The sequence below is a fragment of the Meles meles genome, chromosome 6 (assembly GCF_922984935.1).
Source record: "Meles meles chromosome 6, mMelMel3.1 paternal haplotype, whole genome shotgun sequence".
NCBI classification, from domain to species: Eukaryota; Metazoa; Chordata; class Mammalia; order Carnivora; family Mustelidae; genus Meles; species Meles meles.
This window is the reverse complement of record NC_060071.1, coordinates 85936673-85963841: the sequence shown is the minus strand read 5'-3', so window position 1 is coordinate 85963841 and position 27169 is coordinate 85936673. Positions and strand designations below refer to the sequence as shown.

Sequence of the window (27169 nt, the reverse complement as noted above, 5' to 3'; positions counted from 1 at the left end):
AAGTATCTTGGTAAGCTTAAACTAAGACTTTGGTAACATAAATATTTTAAGTGCAATTTCTCTAGCAAAGATAATATGAATTTTAATAGATATACATGAATTGCTTCTCAAAAGTCAACATACCTGCTTGTCTACACTCTTTCAACAATCTTTTCCACAGATAATAAATCAAAACCAAATCTTTTTGTTTTAATTTTGTATCTATGAATCAGAGACAAAGCATATTTTCATACACTTGGTCACTTTCTTCTGATGTGAACTATTTACCTTCTTCAAGTTTATAGTTTGTCTCCTGATTTTATGTTTTATCCATCACCTCACATAGAATTTTTACATTTTTAGGTAGTCCAACTTATTATCTTGTCTATGCTTTCTGGGCTTCCTATCAAATTTAGGCCTTTCCCTACTCTAAGATTATAAAAATATCCACTCCTTTTTCTCCATAATGCTCAGTTTTCATTTTTCCTATTTAAAACTTTGATTTATTACAGAATTTGCTTTGAGTAGAGAATTGTTTTGCTTTTATTCCTAATGGATAGCTGGCCCTATAGCATGAAAAAAATTTTCAACTGCATCTTTAAATAAGTATTGTCTCTAATATACAAAGATGCTGGTATCTCCTAAGTCAATTTACTGCTTTTCTAATTCTGGTAATGGATCTTTATAGTTCTTCTATTTCCTGACTATGGTATTTATTCTATCACATACTTCTTATTCTTTTTTTTTTTTTTAAGATGTTATTTATTTATTTGACAGAGAGAGAGAGAGAGAGGGGAACACAAGCAGGGGGAATGAGAGAGGCAGAAACAGGCTTCCACTGACCAGGGAGCCTGATGCGGGGCTCAATCCCAGGACTCTGGGATCATGCCCTGAGCAAAAGGCAGACACTTAACGACTGAGCCACCCAGGTGCCCCACATACTTCTAATCCTGTTTCAAAATCCTTACCCCTCAAAATCTCATAACCTTAGAAAATCAATCTTCCCACCATGAAATTTCAATAAGGAAAATAACTTTTTAAATGATTTTATTTTATATACCATACCTTGATCAAACTGCTTTTGAATATTGTCTTGATCAGTTTTGTTCCCACTAACACGGTAGAGTCCTTCAGTACATAATCCTAAAAGAAAGAAATACATAAGCTTTTACACATACATACTTATCTACAACAAAGAATATACTTAAGCTTATGTACATCTTAGTGACTTACAAAAACAAGGTGGTAAACTACTGTTAAGAATTAAATTTTTTTAAGCATCTCTTCTTAAATTCTCAATGGACTATTTTTTCTGTTTAATAATTTAGGACACGCAGGTTCCATGCAAAATGAGAAGACGAGTTTCTCCTTATTTCTTCCACCAAATACCGCTAAAATTCCTGAGCACAATTAAACAGAAAATCAAAAGACTGGTAGAGAGAAGGTGAGCTAACTAATGACCCTGGAACTTGAAGAACAATAGGACAATAAGTTCTCCGGGTTTTCTTTTTGCCTTATACTGGACTGGGCAACAGAAGCCTGCAACCTAGAACTACCACTAAGCACAGGTAAAAAAATGAAAAAAAAGAAAGTAACAGAAAACCAACCACAACAAGAAAAACCTGCTTTCTCTAGTGAAAGGTGTAGAGTTAGCAAAACAAAACAAATAATAAACAAACAAAAAGAAAGGAAAACAAAACTTTTTTTTCTTTTCTTTCTTTCTTTTTTTTTTTTTTAAATCGTAACTGCCCTTCTCTGGCAAAAGATAACAATTGTGACCAAGCAAGGAGATTAGAATTCCACTTCTGCCCAGCAGCAAGAAAGGGACCCCTCGCCTTCCCCTTCCTGGAATGTCAAATAAGGGTGAATGGAGACTAGATCCTGAGGTAAGAGGGAAACTACCCTCCCCACCATGGTCAGTGTCAGTAGAGCCCCATGGAGACCAAGTAGGGCTTCTGGACTTCCAATCCCAACTTGAAGTAATGAAGCAGCTCTCCTTCCCTGCTGGTGCAGTGTCAGAAGAATCCTGCTAAAACAGAAGATCCAAAATCTCGTAGCATAATCTCCAAAATGTCTGGGAAAAAACAATAAAGCTAACTTCATTCATCATACCACAAAGAAAATTTCAACATGAATAAGGAAAGACAATTTAAGAGACACCAACACAAAGGCATCAGTTTTAGAATGAACTGACAAGAATTTTAAAGCATCTATCATTAAATATTTCAACGAGCAATCATAAACACACTAGAAATAAAAAATAGTAAGTTTTAGCAAAAAACCAGAAATAAAATAAGAACTGGAATTTTAGAACTAAGAAATAATTATACTGAAGAAGGGGGGGGGGGAGGAAAGAAAGAAAGAAAAAAGAAAAGCCTCAGGGACTTCTAGACAGTAACAAAGATCTAACATTTATATGTCACTGGCCAAAAGTCTACAGCTATTTTCTACGTTCCATCAAGTTCCTCAAAGCACTTTTAAAAGAAACTCAATTTGATAAGGCACTGTACTCTTATGATCACAGGAGTAACAAAAAACAAGAAACAGAAAACAAAAACAAAAACAAAATGAATGAAAAAGTAGATTATTTGAAATATTCCTTGACCAATGTTACAGCTTTTGCATGGGATAATGTATTATTAATTCCTTCTACCTTCCCACCTAGTTATTAGAATTACCTTAGTGTTTACAAAGGAAACACAACGGGAAAGACCAAAGTGTATCTCTTGCTGGAGGAAAAAACGTAATATTCAGAAATCCATGAACGTAAAAGGGAGCAAAAATCCAATGACAAAAGTTTCATGGGCTAAAGTTGTATTTTTTAAATGTTACAAAATTTTACTGACATAATCAACATGAATTATTCTGTAATGAATGAAAGAAACCATACACAAAAGAATTTATTTTGTATGATTCCATTTATATCAAGTTCTAAAACAGGTTAATACTTACCTAGAAGTGGGGGACAAGAGAATCAGAAGAGGTTATTGTGGGTGGTTGGAAAACTAATAGGAAGAGACATAAAGGACAATGAAAATGTTGTCTCTTGACAGGTATGTAGATCAAACAAGGGTATGCATTTGTCTCAACTCAATCTAAGTGTACCCTTAAGTTTGGTGCATTTCACTCTATGTAACCGGACCTTAAAAATTAAAACTGCGAGCACTTATGGAACTCTGCTTAGTAGGTTTTAAATCTAGGGTGTAATGTATACTTTTTGCACATTCCAGACTTCAGCAAATGAGTACACATGTGAAGAACAAAAGGAGCAAGGATTCTCACTGTTGGAGAAGGAAATTAAAAATCAGGGTTTTTAACACACTGCTACAGAAATAAGTACAGATACATACATAAATGTTATTTTTAAGCTTTGCTAGCTTTTTTGCTAAAATGGTCCATAAGCAGCCCTAATACTGGTTTCTTTTTTTTTTATGTTGTTTTTTTGTTTGTTTGTTTGTTTCCATTTTATTTATTTTTTCAGCGTAACAGTATTCATTGTTTTTGCACAACCTAATACTGGTTTCTAAATACCATTCTCCACCAAAACAAATCTGAGCAATCTGGAACAAAGGCTGATTCCAAAGTTGAATTAGGAAAAGCACAAGCTAATCCTGGCTGGCTACATCCTGTGCCAGAAAACTGAAAAGTAATTAAAGAATTATGGGGACATATCTTCAAAGGACACAGAAGCCATGAAGGAGACTAAGCTACAATGATCTGAATTACCAAAATACATAAAAAGTTAATGGATTACAGCTCATTGAGTATAGTAAAGAATGAACGAATCTGTATCAATATAAATAAAAACTTAATAAAGTTTTAACCTCAGTGATGAAGTCTGGTAGATACAGCGCCAAATAATCAAAATCAGTATCACCTATATTGGGACACACTGACATTTTGTCTCAACAGATAATGTACTTAAAAAGACATATCACTCTGGTGGTATTTCTAACAAAAAAGCATAATTCAAATCTAGTAACGAGGAAATACCACACAAACTCAAATTGAAGAAGAAAGAAGAGTTCATCTGTATGGTGAAATGTCAACTATTAACACAGGAGAAATAACAGAGATTTAAAAAAATCAATGAAGACTAAAACTAGTGGCTAGAAGTCTGATGATAATTTCAAAAATTCTTTTGAACTAAAGGGGTTTAAAAAGACATGAACATTAAATGCAATGCACCTAAATTAAATTATATCCTAGACTGTCCCTCTCATAAAGAATTAAATGGCCCAAAATGTCAATAATGCTGAGGTTGACAACCACTGACATAGTGATGAGCATTTAATATTTCTCGCTAAACGAAAATTTTAAGGTACTTAATCATATGTGCTAAAAATCTTGCCTTCCATTCACTAATAATTAAAGGATGTAAAACAAACAAACAAACAAAAAACATCCCCAACTCACTTACCTAGATGTGAACTATCAAAGTTTTACCTGGACTTAAATCACCCAAATTATCTATTGTGGGCCTCCAAATAATAAAGGCATTAGAAATCTATTCTAACACTCCAAAACTAAATATAAAAATTTAGAAATTTAGGATAACTTTTAACCAAGTATCCTCTTTTTTCTTTTATTAGGAAAGTGCCTAACCCTTGTGCTGTATAAGGTTCTTAGTATCTCAAAATGGTCTGTTTGAATTACTAATATAGGATATCAAACAAGAGTTTCACAGACTGTTTCTGTATATCTTCAGGTTGAAATAATCCTAAATCATAAAACAGATCACAAACTAAGGTGTGTAGATAACGCATAAATTAGGAAAATATCTCCGCGAGGAATGGCATCAGTAAGAGATGGAGACGGGAATTTGAGGGCTTGGTTCCCCCAGAAAAGCAACTAATGTGTGGTTAAAAAGTGTCAGAATAAATTTTTGCAGAACTCTGAAGTCTAGTTAAAAAAAAAAAAAAAAAAAAAAAAAAAAAAAAAGCCATAACCACTAAAAGGCTTGGTGAAGAAAGCAGCTTTTAATTGTCCATCAACCACTGAAATACCCCTAACATTTCAGATTGGCCATGACCATACTGATGCAGTCTGTGCGCTGGGCAAAGGTTTCAAGGGCTAGAGGGAACAGAGATCTTGTTCTCAAAGAACTGTGGTGATGGGTTTTCACCTGTCTCCCAGATGGAAAAGCGCAAGGGCTTGCTTGTGTTTCACTCAACATGAAGTGTCCCAGGGCTAAGGTGGCTTCTCTGGCATATAAAGGCACAAGTATGGGCTGTAGCAATTTGGAGCAAGGAACAACAGTCAGGACAAGCAATGGCAGGGAAAGCCTATGATGGAAGATGTTGGCCAGGGAGACAGTGGTATTATTACGGATTTTAACACGCTCCTACATATACTGGGGAATCAAGTATATATACATGCTCAGGGCTAGATGCATCCTCAGAAAAAGCCTGACAAGATTAGAAACTTTCATTTCTAGGCTGACCATACGCTCTGCTCAACCTGGAAGTGAAGGCTCAGGCAGAGTGATAAATGGCTTGGGTTAAGTGTTCAAAGAGTGCCCCAATACAATCTGCAAAGACTTGTAAAGGACTTTTTCCAATGACATCAAGTATTTAATCTGTCAAAACACTAGCTAACCACTAAGCTAATGGAGTATAGACTTCAGTGGCCACAAATGACAAAGACTGCACACTTTATAAGAAAAGCCACCAAACTAGCAAACATAATCAATAAACAACAACAGAAACCCTGCTAAGGAGAATTTCCAAAGATACCACAATAATGAAAACCCCAAAATACGTTTTCAAAAACATATTAAGAGACAGAAAGAAACAAAATATGGTACACTCAAGAAACAAGAGAAATAAACAGAAACTGTCCATGAGGAAACCCAGTCTTTGCACTATGCAAAAACTTTAAATCAACTGTTTAAAAAAATGTATTAACAAAGAACTGAAAGGAACAAGGAGAATGATCACAATAGTGAGAATCAATAAACAGATAAAAATTATAAAAAGAACTAAAGAGAAACTCTGGATCTCAAAATCAGAATCAAGAAAATGAGAAATTGACTACAGAGGAGCACCTGGGTAAGTCGGTTGGGTGTCTAACTCTTGGTTTTGGCTCAGGTCATGATCTCATGGATCATGGTAGTGATGCCTAAGTTGGGCTCTGCGCTCAACAGGGAGTCTGCTTGAAGATTCTCTCCACTGCCCCTCCTCCCACTCACATGTGTGCTCTCCCAAATCAATCAATCAATCAATCCTAAAAAAAAATTCACAAAGAGAGGTTTAAGAACAGATTTTATCAGCAGAGTTTATCAGCAGGTAGAAGAAATAGTGAACTTAAGGACTGGCTGGTTGAGATTATCTAGTTTGAGAGAATGAAGAAAAATTAACAAAACCTAAGAGATTTCTGGGACACCATCAGGTTTACCAACATAAGCACAAGGGCTTTCCTAGGTGGAAAGGAAAATATCTGAAGAAAAAATGGACAAGGGATGCCTGGATGATTTGGTAGGTTGAGGGTCTAGCTTTTGATTTGGGTCCAGTTCGTGATCTCAGGGTTGTGAGATCCAGACCCACACTGGGCTCCATGACGGGAGCTTTTTGAAGAAATACTTATACAGAGATCTTCATAAAGGCACGATTCACAAGAGACACAAAATGTAAACAACCCATAGACCCATCACTGAATGAATGGACAAACAAAATATATGTAAGGAGTAACTGCATGCTTCATGGGTATAGGATTTCCTCCGGAGTGATGAAATATTTTGGAATTAATTAGAAGTGATGTTTACACAACACTGTGAATATACTAAATGCTACTGAACTGTACACTTTAAAGTGGTTAAGTTATATGTTATGTGATTTTTACCTCAAAAAAAAAATTTCAAAAGCTCATGTAGGGGGAAAAAAAAATCAAGCACTGGTGCTAGTATATAAGCTTATTCAAGGTAGATGTTACACAATTAAAAATGCATTGCTGGGGCGCCTGGGTGGCTCAGTTGGTTAAGCGTCTGGACTCTTGGTTTCGGCTCAGGTCATGATCTCAGGGTCATGATATCAAGCCCTGCAGTGGGCTCCACACTCAGTACAGAGTTTGCTTGACATTCTCCCTCTCCCTCTGCCCCTCCCGCTACTTGCACACACTCTTTCTCTCTAAAATAAATAGGTAGAGAGAGGGAAAGAGAGAAATAAAATCTTAAAAATACATTCTTATTGACAGAAATGTAAACACCACAGGGGGAGGTATATGGGTAAACTAGTATGAAGGCAAAATCCTATTTCAAGAAAACTGCACAATGCAATATGCATTTAGACAAAATAAAACAATCTACATTAATCAGTTATTTTAAAAAATTAAATAATTTATTTGGAAATGCTAAATCAACAAACTTGTCATTACAGTATGCTTACGATGTACTCATCAGATTCTCTGAGAATATGGAATTGGGGACTCAGCATGTAATTCAAACTGAGACATAAAAATGTAGGATGTGTAAACAGACAAGGTAAGTCTAGAGAGAGAAAAGGACACAGAAAAATAGATGATACTACTACCTTGATTCTAGTCCACTGGGGACAGATGCTCTTGGCTTCCAGAAATAAATTTCCTTTCAATTAAATGTTATTTTTTGCATTTGGTTTCTTGCAACCAAAATTAGGATTTTAGAAGCCTTTATTCCTAGGCTACAGATTCATTTCTTTTTTTTCCTTCTTTTTAGCACTCAGTATTTTTCAGTAGAAGACACATGTGGGGGTAGGGAGACAACTGGATTAGAAGCAGTAAAGCAGTAACAGTGTAAATATGATTTAAAAAGATCTTGATATAGTAGTGACAATGGAAAACAGACAGAAGAAAAATACTACTAAGAAAGGTCAAGGCTTAGTAATTAATGGTGTGTGGGCACAAAGGGTGAAAGAAGAGTCAGATAAATGAAATACCTTTGCCCAGATTAACTGGGAAAAAGAAACTGGCACTACTGGAAAAAAGGAAATCAAGAGAAGGAGTGGTGTGGGGGAAAAGGAACTGAATTTTAATCTTAAATGCCAAGATATCACATCCAAATAGAAAAGTTCAATAGGCAGTAGGCAATACAGAAAACACTGGGGTGTGAGAAAAAGATCTGGGAGTCATTTTCTTAGATGTGGTATCCCAAGGCTAAAACAAAATGTGTAACAGAATATGCATAAATGAGATGAACACTAAATGAGGCAGCTATATCTTACTGAAATTAATTGAAAGTGTACTTCATAAATGCAGAAAAGATATGAATATGTGGAGCCCTAGTATGGTGTGTTTTTATTTGAACCAGGATTTAATATTCCTTAATACAACACCTACTATGGGCTGTGTATTAGAATATACATGTGATGAAAGACATAAAATATACTGTCCCTGATATGAAGCAGTAGGTAGTTCAACAGGCCAGTTCAACAGTTCAACAATGGCTAAAGTAAAATGTCCATTGATTTCAAGCTGAGTATAGTATAATTTTTCATATGGTAAAAGCTTATAAATCCAGACAAAATATTTTAAGAAAATAAAAGTACAGACCAGTATCTCTCATGAACACAGATGCAAAAATCCTCAGCAAAGCATTAGCAAACTGAATTTTAAAAAAGTGTAAAAAAGGGGCGCCTGGGTGGCTCAGTGGGTTAAGCCGCTGCCTTCGGCTCAGGTCATGATCTCGGGGTCCTGGGATCAAGTCCCATATCAGGCTCTATGCTCAGCGGGGAGCCTGCTTCCTTCTCTCTCTCTCTCTCTCTCTGCCTGCCTCTCTATCTACTTGTGATCTCTCTCTGTCAAATAAATAAAATAAAATCTTTAAAAAAAAAAGTGTAAAAAAGATGATATACTACAAACAAGTGGGTTTTATCACAGGTAATCAAGGTTGTCCAATTAAACAATCCATTAAATCATTAGCCTAAAAAAGAAAAATCACACAATCATACCAATATACAGAAAAAGCATCTGACAGAATCCAACACTCATTTATGATTAAAAAGTCTCAGCAAACAAGGAACAGAGGGGAACTTCCTTAATATAATAAAGACTATCTATAAAAAAAGAAACCTATATAGCAAACATCATACTTAATAGTAAGAAACCTGTAACTTTCTCATTAAAATCAAATACAAGGCAAGGATGTCCCTACTCACCATGCCTTTCGACAGTATTTTTGGAAATCCCTGCCAAAGCAATAGAGCAAAAAAAGGAAATCAAAAGGATAAAGACTGGGAAGAAAAACTTTTTTTTTTTTTTTTAAACAAACGACACAATCTTCTATGTATTAAATCAACAGGCTAAAATCTGGAGTAAGTAATTATAGCAAGGCTGCAGGATACAAGGTTAACATATGAAAGTCAGTTACTTCCTTTATATACCAATGAACAAGTGGAACTTGAAATTAAAAGCTCATAGATAGGAAGACACAATATTGTCAACATGTCAGTTCTTTCCAACTTGATTTACATATTCAACACAATCCAATCAAATTTCTATTTCTGTTATCAAATTAGAGTAGTTTTATTATAAATATCAACTAAAAAATAAATTAAAAAATAAGTATCAACAAACTGATTCTAAATTTTACATAGAGAGGCCAAGACTCAAAGCAAATACAATATTCAGAGAGAAGAATAAAGTTGGAGGACTGACACTACCCAACTTTAAAACTTACTATAGAGCAACAGTAAACAAGACCATGTGGTATTAAGAAAACACAGGGAAACAGAACAGAATAGAGAACCCAGTACAGACACCTACAGAGTCAACTAATCTTTAACCAAGGAGCAAAGGCAATAAATACAACAGGGCAAAGATAATCTTTTCAACAAATGGTGCAAGAAAAGCTATATATCTGCATTAAAACAACAAAAACAACAACACAAACCTAGATATAAACCTTTCACCCTTGACAAAAATGAATTCAAAATGGAATATAAATGTAAAAGTTAAATGACTTAAATACAAAACACAGAACTGTAAAATGCCTAGAAGACAGCAGTAGAAAACCTAGATAACCTTGGGTATGTATGGTGATGCCTTTTTAGATACAACACTGAAGACACAATCCCTGAAGGAAATATTGATAAATTGGACTTCATTAAAACTAAAAATTTTTGTTCTGTGAAAAACAGTATTTTGAGAATTAGAAGACAAGTTACAGACTGGGGAAAAAGTATCTACAGAAGACGTATCTGATACAGGATTGTTATTCAAAATATACACAGAACACTTAAAACTCAATAAGAAAACAAGTCCGTTACAAAACAGGCTAAAGACCTTAACAGACATCATAAAGGAAGAGATACTGATGGCAAATAAGAGTATGGAAATATGTTCTACATAGTATGTTACCAGAAAACTGCAAATTAAAACAATGAAATACCGTTACATACCTATTAAAATAACATTGACAAAGCCAATTGCTAGTAAAGATGTGGAAAAACAGTAACTCTCATTCACCGTTGGTGAGAATGCAAACGCAAGACACTCTGGAAGACAGTTTGGCAGTTTCTTACAAAACAAAACACATTCCTTACTATACCATCCAGCAACTGCACTTCTTGTTCTTTACCCAAAGGAGTTGAAAACTTACATCCACACAACAATCTGAAGACTATGTTCATAGCATTTTAATTCATAACTGCCAAAAGCTGGAAGCAATCCAGATGTCCTTCAGTAGGTGTATGGATAAATAAACTGTAGCACATCCAGACATCATGGAATTATTAAGTGACAAAAAGAAGTAAGTTATTAAGCCATGAAAACACATGGAAGAATCTTAAAATGCGTATTACTAAGTGACAGAAGCCAATCTGGAAAGCCTACATACTCTATGATTCCAACAACAGGACACCACAGAAAGGCAAAATGATGGCAAAGAAAAAGATCAGTTGCTGCCTAGGGTAGAGGAAGGGAGAATGGGGAAGAGATTAATAGGCAGAACACAGAATTTTTAGGGCAGCGAAAATTGTCTGTATGTTATTATAATGATGGATATTATCATTACACATTTGTCTAAACTCACAGAATGTACAAAACCAAGAGTGAAGTCTAATGTACACTAGGGACTTTGGGTGATTTTGATGCATTAATGTAGGCTGAACCTTGGTAAAAAACGTAGTGTTCTGATGAGTGATGCTAGTAATGTGGGGTGGGGTGGGGTTCATATGCGGAAGCAAGGAATATATGGGAATATATACGTTCTTCTCAATTTTGTTATAAACTTAAAATTGCTCTTAAAAATGAATCTATCTATATATATCAAGCTTATAACGGTGAACTAACATCAGGACGCCTAGGTGGCTCAGTTAGTTAAGCATCTGCCTTCGCTGGGTCCTTGGATCAAGCTCCGCATTGGGTTCCTTGCTCAGTGGGGAGTCTGCTTTTCCCTCTGCCTGCAGCTCCCCCTGCTCTTTCTGACAAATAAATAAAATCTTGAAAAAAAAAAAAAAAGGATGAACTAATATCAATGCAGTAAGAATCTTCTACCAGTGTTAAGTTACATATTAGGCAAAGGTTATTACAGGAATAATAAAGCTAACGGCAGTATTTTCTTTTTTGCAGTATTTTCTTAATTAATAAAAAACAGTATCTTAAATTCCACTGGAGGGAGGGTGGAAAAGATACGTATATTATTACAACTCAAATTTACTGAATTCAAACATGTCACTAGGGCACCTGAGTGGCTCGATTGGTTAAATGGCTGCCTTTAGCTCAGGTCATGATCTGGGGGACCCAGGATCAAGCTCCCTTGCTCAGTAGGAAATTTACTTCTCTCTCTCCATCTGTCCCTCCTCCAGCTTGTGCTCTCACTCTCAAATGAATATAAACTTTAAAAAAAATAAAAAACATGTCACTATATTTTCCAGCCACTAAATCTTTAACATTTGAGAAAAAAACAATAATAGCTCTCCAATCTTTCATTTTGTTATTTTCCTTACTATGATTAAAATTTCATAAGCAGGCTTGCCTAGCTGGCTCAACCGGTAAAGCATGGGACTCCTGACCTCAGGGTCATGAGTTTGAGCCCCACGCTGGGCACAGAGATTACTTAATACATTTAAAAAAAAATAAAGTTCATAAAAACAATACTACTTTACAACATTTTCATCCCCTGTTCAAAATAACAATGCCTTATGTTAAAGATAAAGAAATAAGCTTTGAAAAGTGAAGTGACTTTCTCAAGGTCACACATTGAACAAGCTAGGGTAATTAGTTTGTCACATTCAATACATGCTTACTTGTTTTATGGTGCATACTTTCTACCACTTCAGGCTGGGCATAGAAAACTCATGTCTTAAGTACTTTTCTGGAAAAAACAAAACTACAAGCATATAAAAATGTACGTATAAGAGGATAAGTGCCAGTATTGAATGTATGGAGACTTACGTTCAGAAATGCAGGGTAACTGAATAAACCATGACCATAATGCTGTTGTTCACGTACTAAAATTATTATAAAACCATGTTTAATTATCCCCTTTTGAAAAAGCTATGTATGCTTAAAGGTGTAGAAAACCTTAACTCTTGATCATAATAAAGTTCAAAGTGATTTTTCAGTCTACTTCTTACAGACTTTCTGCACTTTTCTTCTTGCTATAACAAAAGAGAGAACTCCTTTCCTTAACAACAACAATAAAAACTCTGAAGATCATCAAGTCACCTGTAAGCAGTAATGGTAAATGGAGCTAGACTCCAACTGTATGACCTCAGATCTTTAATTTCTCTGAACATGTTTCTACTTCGTAAAACAAATAAAACAATTGTACATACAACTCATACAGGTTGAAAACTACATGAATATACAAGTATACGAACAGTAAATATTCCATAAAAGCTGATTAACTTATAAAGGAAGCATCTGGAACAGCTTTCACCTAAGAATCGTCTCTTTCCACAGAAAAACCAGAAAATATCTTACACATTGAGTACCACCTTCATCCATTATTATTACAATGCAAAACTTGTGTTTTTATGATATTATAACTTAGTGGGGCTAAGCATAATGCAAATTATCCAGTTGCTATACATTTAAATTATTATAAGTTTCACTGCAACAGAAATGTCTCCATTTCTCATCTTTTCATGCAGTCTTTGTGTTCGCATGAGAAAACAATAAATGTTAATTGTAGTTTGGAAAATAAAAAGACTGAAATATTCATGTGTAACAACGTCACAAGGACAAATATGTTTATTATGAAAAAACTGTTTAATCGTTTATTAAGTAAGGAGTTACTTACATATGCCACAGCCATGGGTTTTAGGACCCAAGGGTCCCCACTCATGATTATTGTCTAATGGCAATGATGTAAAAACAAACGACAACAACAATAACAAAAAAGCATTACTTAAGACTCAATGAGTAGCTACTTAAAGAAGATAGTATTCTTGCTAACAGATAAAAATATATTTCAGAGCCAGAAACCATAAAAAAGTAATATTAATATATCAGGAAAACCTCAAGGAATTTCTGCTAGACACAACATACTAAAACTAAAGAAGTTCATTAAGAGACTAACTTATAATTTCTGGTTTCTCTGGTTTTGAAAGAGTCCTATCTTCAGAATCTATTTAGGCATTCCTGGGTTAGAGTCTTTGAAATTTTTTTCCTTACATTTTACAGTTTTTCAATTTGCTGCTTCCCTGGTAGCACACCTCCTGCTGCTGATAATCTTATCTTGCTCTTCCAATTTCCAATGATTTGGACAAATTTGAACTCCTCTACATTGCTAATGGAAATATAAAATGGTGAATCCACCACAGAAAATAATTTGATAGCTCCGCAAAAAGACAAACACAGAATTACCATATGACTCATTATTCAACTCCTGGGTACATACCCCAAAGAACTGCAACAGGTACTCAAAACAAATGTTTGTATATGAATGTTCACAGCAGCAGTGTTTATAATTGTCAAACGTGGAAACAAACTAAATGTCCACCAACTTATCAACGAATAAACAAAATGTGGTAAATCCACACAATTATATATGCTACAACACAGATGAACACTATGCAAAGTAACAGATAGACAAAAGGTTACATAATGTATAATTCCATATATATGAAATAATCAGGATATGTAAATCCACAGAGACAATAAGCAGGTTGGTGGTTGCCACAATCTTGGGCCAAGGGAGGAACAGGGAAAGGAGTAACTACTCAATGGGTAGTTTCCTCGAGGGTGATAAAAATCTTTGGAACTAGATAAGGTGGTGGTTGCACAACACTGTACATGCACTACAGGTCACTGAACTGGGCATTTTTATATGGCTAATTTTATGTCATATGAATTTTATCTCTACAAAAATGTTTCATTCCGTCACCTGACTTCTTTATGTTCAATGCTGATATTTGTGCTTCCTTATTAAAATTTTCCTCCTCTCTAGTGTTTTAAAGCCTACTCTTTTTATAGCCCATTTGCACTGAGCTTTTCTTTTCACTCCATATATTCACCCTCAATTTCATCAACACATAGCTTACAATAACTATATAATGACAATTACCAATTTATTTTTCACAATTACCAAAGTCTTAAGACTAAATCATTTTCCAAAGATCCACAGCCATACATTCAAGGGAGTCTTGGGGCTTTTATATGGATAACCCACAGGAAACTGACAATATAACATGTACATAATGAATCCATTTACCAAAATGTCATTTCTGCTTTTCATACTACAATTTCTGATGTATGGAATGGCTGAATCACTATGTTGTACACCTAAAACTAATACAACACTATGTTAACTATACTGAAATTTTTTAAAAGTTGCAGAATTAAAATGTAACAATGGATGGAAGGTTAAATATATTGTTATTAGGTTCTAAATTGTACATGACAGTGGTGCAATATTTGACAATGAGCTGTGATTAAAGATACATATCTCAAACACTAAGCATATCAATTAAAAGACCTAAGACAGACGTAACTGATAAACCAAATTTGGGTTAAAACAAAGTTTTTTAAAAATCCAGTTAATCCAAAAGATGGCAGGAAAAGAAGAAAAAAGGAAAAATGATCACACAGACAAAAAGAACACAAAAACAAGATGGGAGATTTAAAACCAGTTATACTGATAATTATAATAAAAACCAATGACCTAATAAATACTCCAATGACACAAATGAATTATCAAATCCACTAACATGCTGCCTGCAAGAAACTAAACTAAATATAAAGATACAAATAGGCTACAAGGATGGAAAAGATATACCATGCAAAATTTACTCAAGGAAAATACCACTGGCTATATTAATATTACATAAAATTGTCTTAAGAAGGAATATTATAAAGCATAAAGCGAATCTTTTTTATAATTTAACTAAGTTCATCAAGCAGACATAATCCTAAATGTATATGCAACTAAACAAATTTCAAAACACATGAAGCAAAACCTAACAGAACGGAAAAGGAGAAAGACATATATAATCATGAGGGAGGGCAGACTTCAACAGTATTTTTTAATTAAAAAAAAAGTCAACAACAAAAAATATCAGTAGGGATCTATGAGAATTCTTAAAGAACATCCCGTGACCTAACTTCCATTTACAGAACTCTTCACCCAACAGCTTAATAAACATTCTATTCAAGGTCCCATGGAACAGTCTTCAAAATAAGAGTATATTCTGAGCTATAAAGCAATCTAAATAAACTTACAGTGAAATCAAACTGCTTGTTTTCCGAATGCAATAGAATTAAACTAGAAATGAGTAACAAGATATCTGGAAAATATTCAGAAATAAAATACTTCTGGGGAGCCTGCGTGGCTCAGCTGGTTAAGCATCTGCCTTTGGCTCAGGTCATGATCCCAGGGTTATGGGATCCTGGGATCCTCCTTGCTCAGTGGGGAGCCTGCTTCCTCCTCTCCCTCTAATAAATAAGAAATAAATCCTTTTTAAGAAATAAAATACTTCTAAATAACCAATGAGTTAAATTTTTAAAAAAATCCAAAGTGGGGGGCTCCTGGGTGGCTCAGTGGGTTAAAGCCTCTGCCTTCAGCTCAGGTCATGATCCCAGGGTCCTGGGATTAAGCCCCACATCGGGCTCTCTGCTCAGCAGGGACCTGCTTTCTCTTTCTGACTGCCTCTCGGCCTACTTGTGATCTCTGTCTGTCAAAAAAATAAATAAAATCTTAAAAAAAAAAAAAAATCAAAAGGGAAGTTACAAAGTATTCCAAACTGAATACAAATGTAAACATATCAAAATCTGTGGTATGCAGATAAAACAATGCTTAAAGGAAAATATTTAACATTAAATGTTATAGTAAAGACTCGTCAAAATCATTAATCTGGGCTTCTACTTTAAGACACTATAAAGAAGCCAAATGAAAGCAGAAAAGGGAATTAAAAGTAGAATTCACTGAACTAAAAAACAGACATAAGACAGGAAACAAAAATCAATAAAACAAAAAGTTGGTTCTTTGAAAAGATCAGTAATATTGATAAATATCTCATGAGAGGGGTAAAAAAAGACAAATTAGTGATGCAAAACCAAAACAGAAAATATCACTACAGATGCTACAGGCATTAAAACATGGATAAGGAATTTTATAAACAAGCTTATGCCATCCTGGGTGAAACAGACAAACCTTTTGAAAGACACACAAAAAAACCAATGCTTACTCAAGAAATCAAAAATCTGTAAAGTCCAGTATCTACTTAAAAAAAATTTTAATCCAGTTGAAAACCTTCTCATAAATAAGATTCCAGGTCCAAACAGTTTCACTGGTGAATTATACTAAAATTTACAGAAGGAAATATTACCAATTCTGTATAAACTTTTTAGAAAAGACTCAAGTCTGTGATGCCAGTTTTACTCTGATACCAAACCAGACAAAGACGTCGCAAATATTGAAAACTATATACCAATATCCCCCAGGAAGCAGAAATCCTTAACATTTCAATAAATTGAATCCAGCATCATCTAAAAAAGACAAAAATTATGACCAAGGGTATTTATCCCAGGGATGCAAGTTTAGTTTAACATTTGAAGATCAATTCATATAATTTATCATATAAACAGACTTTAAAAAGAACAATATGATCACCTCAACAGAAGAAAGTCACAAGACAAAATCGACATTCATTTTGGATACAAGGAAACAAGAACAGAAGGGAACGTCTCAATCTGATAAAGAGCATCTACAAAATCCCCAACAGCTAGCTATCATTATCATCATACTTCATGATGAAACACTGGATGCTTTTTGGGATGATGAAAATGTTCTATATCTTGACTGTGGTAGTGCTTAAATGACTACAGAGTTATCAAAACTCACTGTACAATTTAAATTGGTTAATTTCACTGTATGTAAATCATCAATGAAGTTGAATTTAGAACTAACGTAACGGCTTCTTCAAGGTTGTTTAAAAAGTTTAGTCCTTTAAATAAGGCCTGTTGACTGATTCTAACAGTAAAACTACTGCTCATTTATACCACTATGTCTATGGAACTCCAAACAACAAAGTACGACTTTTATTATTTTTTTTTAAAGATTTTATTTATTTGACAGAGAGAGAGATCACAAGTAGGCAGAGAGGCAGGCAGATAGAGGGACGCAGGCTCCCCGCTGAGCAGAGCCCGACATGGGCCTCAATCCCAGAACCCTAGGATCATGACTTGAGCCGAAGGCAGAAGCTTAAGCCACTGAGCCACCCAGGCGCCCAAAGTACGACTTTTAAATAGTAAGTATCTGATATATATTTACATTGTAAGTAAAACCTTCAAAAGATGGTTGGGCTGTAAGTGCATAGAGGATTCAACACTAAACTCAAGCAACTGAGAATTTTCTGCTAAAACTCATCTGCATTAATTCGTAAAATCAAATACACTACCACTACCACCACCAAAGAATTGGGCTTTAATCTTCTATATGACTACTCTTACGGTCTTATGGTACCTCAATACACTTCTAACAAAGCACTTAAATATATAAAATTTCCTGTCAGTTAACGGAATTAATTCAAATTATGCTAAGAATTGGGGTAGAATTTAATTTTATCTTACACTTGGAATTCATTCATTTTCTTCATACCAAATCACTCAATTACCGTAAAAATATTCAAGAAATGGGAATTTTTTTTTAAGATTTTATTTATTTATTTGACAGAGATCACAGTAGGCAGAGAGAGAGGAAGGGAAGCAGGCTCCCCGCTGAGCAGAGAGCCCGATGCGGGGCTCGATCCCAGGACCCTGGGATCATGACCTGAGCCAAAGTCAGAGGCTTTAACCCACTGAGCCACCCAGGAGCTTCAAGAAATGGGAATTTTTAACTATAAAAAATGAATGTACAAAATACTATCAATTATTACTTTATTGCTTTCTAATTACTAAAGAAAAACACCTCCTAATTTCTCAGTCATATCCATAAAGCCAAATTTTACTAGAGCAAATGAGAGTTCAAGCTCAAAGCAGAAAGCTAATATTTTAAAACCGTCTGCACTTCTACTATGCTAAAGATGGGCAGAAATACAGAGAAGAAATTTGGCTAAAACACACTTTGTTGAAGGAAAAAAACAAATGATTAAGAGCATATCCAAATGAAGGCTCCATAAATTAGCCCTTATTAATGAAATGGGGAAGATAAGTTATTTCAACTATAATACTAATAGGTAACAGTTACTGTCCCATATTCTACTCCTTTATAAAACTTAAAGTCAGCACTTCTCACCAAACAGAAAATCTAATAGGTATAGTACTGTACATCCAAGCAAAAATGAGCTTGACATTTTAGACAGGACAGATGTCCTAGTTTTGTCTTTTAAACAATGTTTATTTAGCAAAGAAGATCATTAAGAACAAATAAAGCTAAGAGGGAATTAGCTCATGTTTTCAAACCATTAAATTTTGTAGTCCATTCAGTTACTTACTGAATGGTACTACTGAACAATTCAAACCATAAACGACACATCAAGATAGTACTGCTAAATAAACAGTAACATCTCAAACAAGCAGCCTTTCATACATTTATAAATATCGCTATGAACTTTAAAATAAAAATTTATGTGTAAAATGGATAATAAAAATAGCACTAGACTTTAAAAATTGGTAACTTTTAAATTATCTATTTAAAATCATAACTATGATTAAATAGCAGCATAATTCTAAATTACAGAAGAGAAATAACATTTTAGCACTCGACTTACCCATTTATTAAAGAGAAGGCCAAGAAAAGCATTAATGGCTAACAAGAGAGCTTTTTTCAAGTACCAGACAGTGATGTCTAGAGTTACTACTGAACAAATCAATTCTAAGGAGAACTGTATTATACACCTCTTTCAAAACTTAGCTTTTATGAATCATGAACATTTGACAAAATGTTGGTATAGCAAAAGTGAAATTTTAAATTAAATCTCTTGCAATGATACTTCTATCCTACCTGTATCTTCAATAAATTCCACACATTTTTCAACAAACAGTGGTATGGGCTTCTCAGCTGTAACCAGATCCTGGAGGGGCATCCCAAAGTAATTACTTTCCCAATTTCTACGTGTTGGTGGATTGAAGTTCTTAGTTTTCTTTTTCTGCTATAAGAAAACATATTCAAGTTAAAACTATTAAAATTAATTTCCTTCAGAATAACAGTAGTATTTAGCAATGCAAACACACATTTCATATCAAAAGAAGTATTTAAAAGCCACATCCCACCTAAATGACCATGAATATGGGACTCCATTAAATCCTGCTAGAAACAACTTGAGCAATGGAAAAAAAACAAAACATGAACAGAAAAAAAAATGACTAGAAGGAAAGTTCCTTTTGGAAAATAATAGGAAACTGGATAGGTAGGGAAATTAGAAAAGATCATTTTTCAATGCCAACTCAAAGGAAAAACTGGAAGTAACCAACACTTAATTCAGTTTAGGTGCAGTCTACTGATTCTATTTGGTCTTTGGGGCAGGTCCAAGTGAGGTTTTTGTGCATAGCTGTATGTATGAGAACATAATATAGCTTTAATTATTGATTATACAATGAAACTTGTAACTTCATGAATTTTAGTCCCACCATTTGTCCTTTATTTTCCCATTTTCTTCCTATCTACTGACTGTTTCTTAAACGTTAAGACAATTTTTTTTTAAGTAATAGAAAAATCATTTTCACAATAGTAAAAGCAAAATGAAATCTTAATTTTCAGAGTTTAACTTCAATCTAGCACTGGGAGAAAAGGGGTTCTTAACCAGGGAGTGAACATCTCAAAAACCTAAGGAAGTACTGTCTAGAATTCAACTGCTATGGAGATTCTGAGTCAATTTTTCTGGAGTAAGCTATTTTAAGCATCTCCAAAGATAATTTTACTATGCATCCTAGTTGAGACTCTAAAATACAGGAAGATACAAATAAATTTTCAGAAATTTGAAGACGTTAGAGCATTTTTATTGTTCCCTTTTTAGTTTACCTACAAAATTTTTTTAAAAGATTTATTTATTTATTTGAGAGAGGGGGAGAGGGTCAGAGGGTCAGAAGCAGACTGATCTGAGCCGAAGGCAGTTGTTTAACCAACTGAGCCATCCAGGCACCTACAAAGTTATTTTCTGATAAATCACAAACCTATTCAAATCTGTCCTAAGTATCATTCGTAAGTATCATTATTAACTTGTAAATAGGATAAAGCATACTATTTCTTTTCAGAAAGGGGGGGAGGAATAAGATGGGGGGTGGAGACAGGAGAGCTTTCTATGCCTAAAGCAATACTCATCTTAATTTCCCACTCTTGCTGGAGGAGTCTCTCCTTTACATGGATCCCCCAATGTATTCTTCTAAGTCTCTGGCTATCTTGAATAAATAAGTCCTTTCTGCATTTTGAATTCAGGCTGTTCCACCTAGCACACTTCCAAAGCTCATGAAATCCAATTTCTCAATTCTCACGTACTGCATCTCAATGATACAGATTATGTATAACCCTGATACATACAGATCACATAAAATATAACTAGGTATCTGGAATGTTGCCAACAAAGCACTGGAATGTTTGATCTGGCTCAAGACCTAAATCTACCAAGTCACCATCTACCACATCTACCACCAATCTACCACACCATCACCACCAAAACAGAACAATATGCAAGGAAATGGAAATGAAGACAATTCAGTAGATAGTGGCTGAGTCCTTTTTCTCAGGAACATTAAGATGCTTTCTAGCCTGCAAACTACCAGGTGCAAAATTTTATTAGAAAACTGGAAACTGAGGCAAAGATGGATGTATTTTATTTAAAGTGATAATACAGCAATGAAAAAGATTACACTTAGATTAATGGAAAGACCAATGCTTAGCCTATGACAGAAGCAACAGGAATGAAATGATAAAAAGATCTTAATAGATATTTGCTACCTAAATAAAGAACAGTTACAAGAAAAGTAAGCTAGCTGGTCCTAAATGTTCCAGTCAACTCTTAAGAAATCCTCTTTTTAATACTGCCTTTTAGGAATCTATCTAAACTCCCAGATGACTCAGAAAACATTCCACCCTTATCCCTGGTATGATAGAAAAGAAGAAACAATTAAGTGTAAACTTTATCTAGTAAGCACTGAATACTTGACTAAAATTGGGAGGCTAAAGCCAACAAAGCAAAGTAAGGTAGTTTCTCTGGCTTATGCTCAGGGAACATCCCCCAAGGTCTATAAAATTACAAGGGCAAATTATTTAATTCTGTGGTTATACCAAGATGCAGGGCTAGTAATCTAAGGTAATGAAAGGCTAAGTGTCATGTAACATGGAATTTCTGGCAAACTCTAAACGGATAATTTACTAATAAAGTACTGCTCTGACAGCTCAAGTTATAATTCAAATATATTAGGAGGAAAAAAAGCATAAAAAGTTCTGTGATTTTACTAATTTTCCTACTAACTGGCACTGACATAAAACAGTCTATGCAGGAAAAGTTTTGAATTAGACATTCCTGTATTAGGTTTTATGATGAGTAAAAATGTATATAATTCCTTTTTTCTAATACTTAATCATCAGAATTCAGGGAGTTCTTTTATAATATGTGAATTATGAAAAACTCTACATATTCTGATATACATCCCTTAACTAAGAGATGCTATCTATAGCTATACATTTATACCAACTCAAAATGAATTTTGTAAGTTACTAAGGTTAGATGATTATAACTGCTATAAAACACCATCAATATTCTCTGAAATGCAAGAAAAGGAGGAGTATGGTTATTTGGTAATTATTTCCATAACTTTTGAAGAAGCACTGTCAGAAATGGCAGCCCCAATTTAAATAATTATGCCAGCAGGAAAACATCTGATTTATGATAACCCAACTTTTTTTTTTTTTTTAAGATTTTATTTTTTTATTTGGCAGAGAGAGATCACAAGTTGGCAGAGAGGCAGGCAGAGAGAGAGAGAGAGAGAGAGAGGGAAGCAGGCTCCCCGCTGAGCAGAGAGCCCGATGCGGGACTCGATCCCAGGACTGGAGATCATGACCCAAGCCGAAGGCAGCGGCTTAACCCACTGAGCCACCCAGGCGCCCCCATGATAACCCAACTTTTGATTCACATTACAGTCACACTATCTTTATTTCTGCTTAAATGCAAATGCCCAATCTTATCAGGAAAATCTCATGTCATGTCAGCTGTTGCAAATGAATATCCACAGAAAATTAAAAATCCCATTCACAAATAATGTATACAATGTTATCAATTAAGTATTCAACAGACATTAAAAACTAACATTAGTATAAGAAAACAAGATGAGGAAAAGGTATGTAAGTAACTTTCTAGAAATTGCCCTCACACTCCAGTAATATCAGCAATACAACAAGGGAGGGCATCTAAGCAATATCCTCAAATAAATGCTGTTATCAGTAACATTTAAAAAAATATACCTCAACCACTTCTTTCATAATGAACAAACTGAAGAAAAAAAGAGTTAAGGAGGCTTCCAAAGAGCCAATCCAGGAAACGAGAAAATTTGGTATTCTCTATTCTCTTAAATTTAAGATAGGATTCTCAGAGGGGGTAAAAAAATCAAAGAAATGAGACAACAGAAAGTAAAATGTAAAGAAATTAGAGGGAAAAAAAAACCCGTTAGAGAAATGAAAACTCTTCAGTAAGACTCAATACAACCGTAAAGATCAAAATAAAGTGAAAAAGATCATTGGTTCCCCTTTATTGTATCATTCCTATGACGCATTCCAAAAATACTCTTTTGCTTCCATTTTATTTAAAAGATTTTTATTCATTTATTTGTCAGAGAGAGAGAGAGCAAGTGAGCACAAGCAGGCAGAGGCAGAGAGAGAAGCAGGCTCCCTGCCAAGCAAGGAGCCCGATGCAGGACTCAATCCCAGGACCCTGGGATCATGACCTGAGCCCAAGGCAGTGGCTTAACCGACTAAGACACCCACGTGTCCCCTTTACCTCCATTTTAAAAAAGTCTCAATCTTCCTTTCCTTAGGTATTTGCCACATAATGCTACTCCTTTTGCAAACTCTGCAAAAGTCATATATATTAGATGTTTCCAATTCTCTCTTACATGTACTCAAATTAGTCTATCACCCTCATCACTCCACTAAAATCTATTATTAAGGTCACCAATGATTGTTTTGTAACAGTTAGTTCCCAGTTTTCAACTTCATTGACCTTTCAGCAGTCACTCTACGTCTTCACTGGACTTTGAGAATACCACCTGTATTTCCTCACTCATGCTCCCCATAGAAGTCTCCTCACCAATGTCTCTTAGGCATCCCTGTAATGTTGTGAAAACTCCAGGCCTCAGTTCCTGCCCATCTTTTTTTCTCAACATCTATACCATCCTCTTCATATTGTCATCCATCTGCTGATAACCCAAATACTTCTCAGCTCTTTCTCCTGAACTTGACTCATTTGAAACATTCTAGTGGACATTACCACTTGAATGTCTAAGAAAGATATCTTTGTTAACATATGCAAAACTAAACTAACTGATGATTTCCTTAAAATGTTTTCCAACTGCAACCTTCTCCATCTCAGATGCAGACAACTCCATCCTTTCAGTAGCTCAGGATACAAATCTTGGAAGTCATTCTTCATTTCTCTTTCTCTCTCATACCCTACTTCCAACTGTTAAGCAAATATATTAGATACAGAATCCAACTACTTCTTAAAGCTATCATTTCATACATCTAGATTATTAAGCAACTCCTCAATCCATCCCCCCCCCCCCCAGCCAGTTCTACCACAATCCCCTCAGACCATTCTCAATAAAGCAACCAGAATGATAATGGCTCCCTAAATAGCAGCCTACAAGGCCATATACAATCAGCATGCCTTGAGCTCTGCCTCTCTGTACTGTGACTTCATTTCCCTCTACTTCCTTCATCACTTACTCCTTTCCTCCAGCCACATGGCTTACTGGCTGTTTTAACATGCCAGGCATGCTCCTAAGGACTTTTTTTAATATTGGCTGTTCCCTTTACCATTTCAATGAGGCCAACAGTGACTACCCTATTAAGAACTATTATCTTAATCCCTGTCTTCTAGCTCCTGTCCAGTATTTCCAACCCAATTCCTTCTACAGCTGTTTCTACCCACACCACTACATTCTTTACTTATGTATTATTATTACTGTTATTATTACTTGGTGTCCTCTACTACAATTTAAGCTCCACACAAGGGCAGGGATTTTTATCTGTTTTGTTCATCAACATACTCCGAAGATCTAGAATACTGCCTGCAAAAAAGAGCAAAGTAAAAAAGGATTTGAGATATGGTTTCACTTACTTATGGAGCATAACAAATGACATGGAGGACATTGGGAGATGGAGAGGAGAAGGAAGTTGAGGGAAATTGGAAGGGGAGGCGAACCATAAGAGACTATGGACTCTGAAAGACAACCTGAGGGTTTTGAAGGGGCGGGGGTGGGAGACTGGGGGAACCAGGTGGTACGTAATAGGGAGGGCACGTATTGCATGGAGCACTGGGTGTTGTGCAAAAACAATGAATACTGTTACTCTGAAAAAATAAACAAAACGAACAAAAAAAGGATTTAAGGTCTCTTGAAATAACCAACGCCAATACGTAGATTAAATGATCTCATCATGTACTAGGAAAGATAAACAGGAGTGGACCATCAAGTTACAAACATACATTCAACTCAGTAAGCTTCAAAGAATCTTAGAAGTATCCAGGCAGAAGAAATCAAGACAGTACAGGGAAAATATCAGGCTAGCTTTAAAGTTCTCAGGAAAACTGGGAAGTCAGAAGACTCATTTATAGGGATATTCATGAGAAAAGAATTGTCAAAAATTCTTTACTTAGTATATCAATTCGGATGTACACTACAAGCAACCATTAATTTTTTAAAAATTCTCAAATATGTAATATTATTTAAATAATAGCACAAACTCCTGAAAAAAACATGTGATGAAACATCACTGATAATGAAGAGCTTATATGTTGAGAATCTGTGCTACGGAAGAAAGAATGAACTTTTTTTTTATAGTTACACACAGAACTAATTCTAAATTACAGTGGTTTGCCTATATAATAAAATCCCATCTACAATTTCATGGCTCAAACTACAAAATGTAAAAATAATCTGATAATAGGCCCAAACCAAAGGTCTCAATATACCCTAAAAGAGAAGGAGAAAAAAATAAGAGATCATGTAATTATGCTAATGCATGACAGACTATCATGACTACTGGGAGGGGTAAGAAAGAGAAACTGAAATAGAGGTTCAATACGTATTTAATGATAAAAATAAGCAACACACAAACTAACAATTTCTTCATTTTTCTTTTTCTTTCTTACATTTTTATCTCCAACTGAAGTGGAATAAAAATAGGAAACCAGACAAAAGCAAACTGAAACTTACAAAAATAAATACAAATGAAATAAGATCAACTAAAGAAGATTCTCAGACTTGGTTAAAAACTACACCCAACTAGGGCCTCCTGGGTGGCTCAATTGGCTGAGCATCTGCCTTTGGTTGAGGTCATGATCTCAGGGTCCTGGGACTGAGTCCCACACTGGCCTCCCGCTCAGGGGGAGTTTGCTTCGCCTTCTCCCCGCTGCTCACCCTGCTTGTGCTCAGTATCTCTCTCAATCTCTGACAAATAAAATCTTAAAAAACCAAAAAAACCTAAACCCAACTAAAAACATGCCATTTAAACAAAGGGACTCCTAAGAGTTGAAAATGAAAGGAAAAGTAGCAAATTTTTCTTTTTTAAGAAATTAAATTGGAGTTGCCTTCAAGGCAAAATGCTTTGAACTATAGAGCTACCCCTATTCTCTAACCCTTTTCTCCTATAACATTAATCTGTCCCTTCCCTGGGTCATTCTCCTGAACATATCATTAGTTTCTAATACTTGTCATCTTTAAAAACAAACATGAAAACCCTCCTTTGATCCCATATCTATCTACCACCCCAATTCTCTAGTTTTTAAACTGGCGTTTTAAGTTTTTATTTTCATTCCAGTTAATCAACATACAATGATATATATTAGTTTCAGGTGTTTTGCTCCCTTTCACAGCAAAACTTCTTGGAGGTTCCATCTACATCTACTATCCACCATCTACTTTTCACATCCCACTCTTCAACCTACTTCCATGAAGGTTTTTTCTTCATTCTACTTAACCGCTTGTCAAGATCAGACACTTCTACACTTTAAAATTAAAAAGAAACATTTCGCTTTACCCTTCCGGAGCTCTCAGAAACATTGTTTCCTGACTACTACTTCCTTAACCACTTGATTCCCTGGCTCCCATTTCATTACTCTTTGCTCAAAGGATTTCTTTTTCAGTTTCACCTGCCAACATTCTGGTTTACCAAACTCAGTTCTGAGCCCTCCATTCTTCTCTCACTACTCTACAACCTTAGGTGAATTTATCTAATTTTGAGTTTTAAATCCTGATGCCTCTTTTTCTAAGTACCAGATTCATACGCCTAACTTCTATACTTTCACTGGGACCTTGACATAGGTATTTTAAACATTAACATAATGAGCACATAGCAGATATCTTGATTTTCTCTGGTCTGAAACCTTTCACCTTTAGTCTTCACTATCTCAGTATATCTACCTAGTTGCTTAGACCACAAATCAAGGAGTTGATCTTGATTTTCCCTCTTCCCTTATTCTCCACAGCAACTGCATAAAAAGCCCCGTTGTTATGACTTCCAAAATATTATGTAGAAACTGTCCACTTTTCCCTTTTTTGGCACCCGTACTAGCAAAACACATAGCACATGATAAACAGATGTTCAGTAAACAGTGACAGAAAC

The 27169-nt window shown here is 35.0% G+C and overlaps 1 protein-coding gene across 5 annotated transcripts in view; it reads right to left on the bottom strand.

Annotated features, from left to right (window-relative positions):
- ARHGAP5 (Rho GTPase activating protein 5) overlaps positions 1–27169 on the bottom strand; it is a 76733-nt gene that overhangs the window by 10066 nt on the left and 39498 nt on the right. For 4 of the 5 annotated variants that reach the window (XM_046007256.1, XM_046007257.1, XM_046007254.1 and 1 more), the window contains exons 3-4: positions 19337–19484; positions 1045–1122 (exon numbers count right to left, since the gene is read on the bottom strand). In XM_046007256.1, coding sequence (XP_045863212.1) covers positions 1045–1122; positions 19337–19484 — 226 coding nt within the window. The remainder of the gene's footprint in view (positions 1–1044; positions 1123–19336; positions 19485–27169) is intronic. The other variant, XM_046007258.1, reaches the window with a different exon arrangement.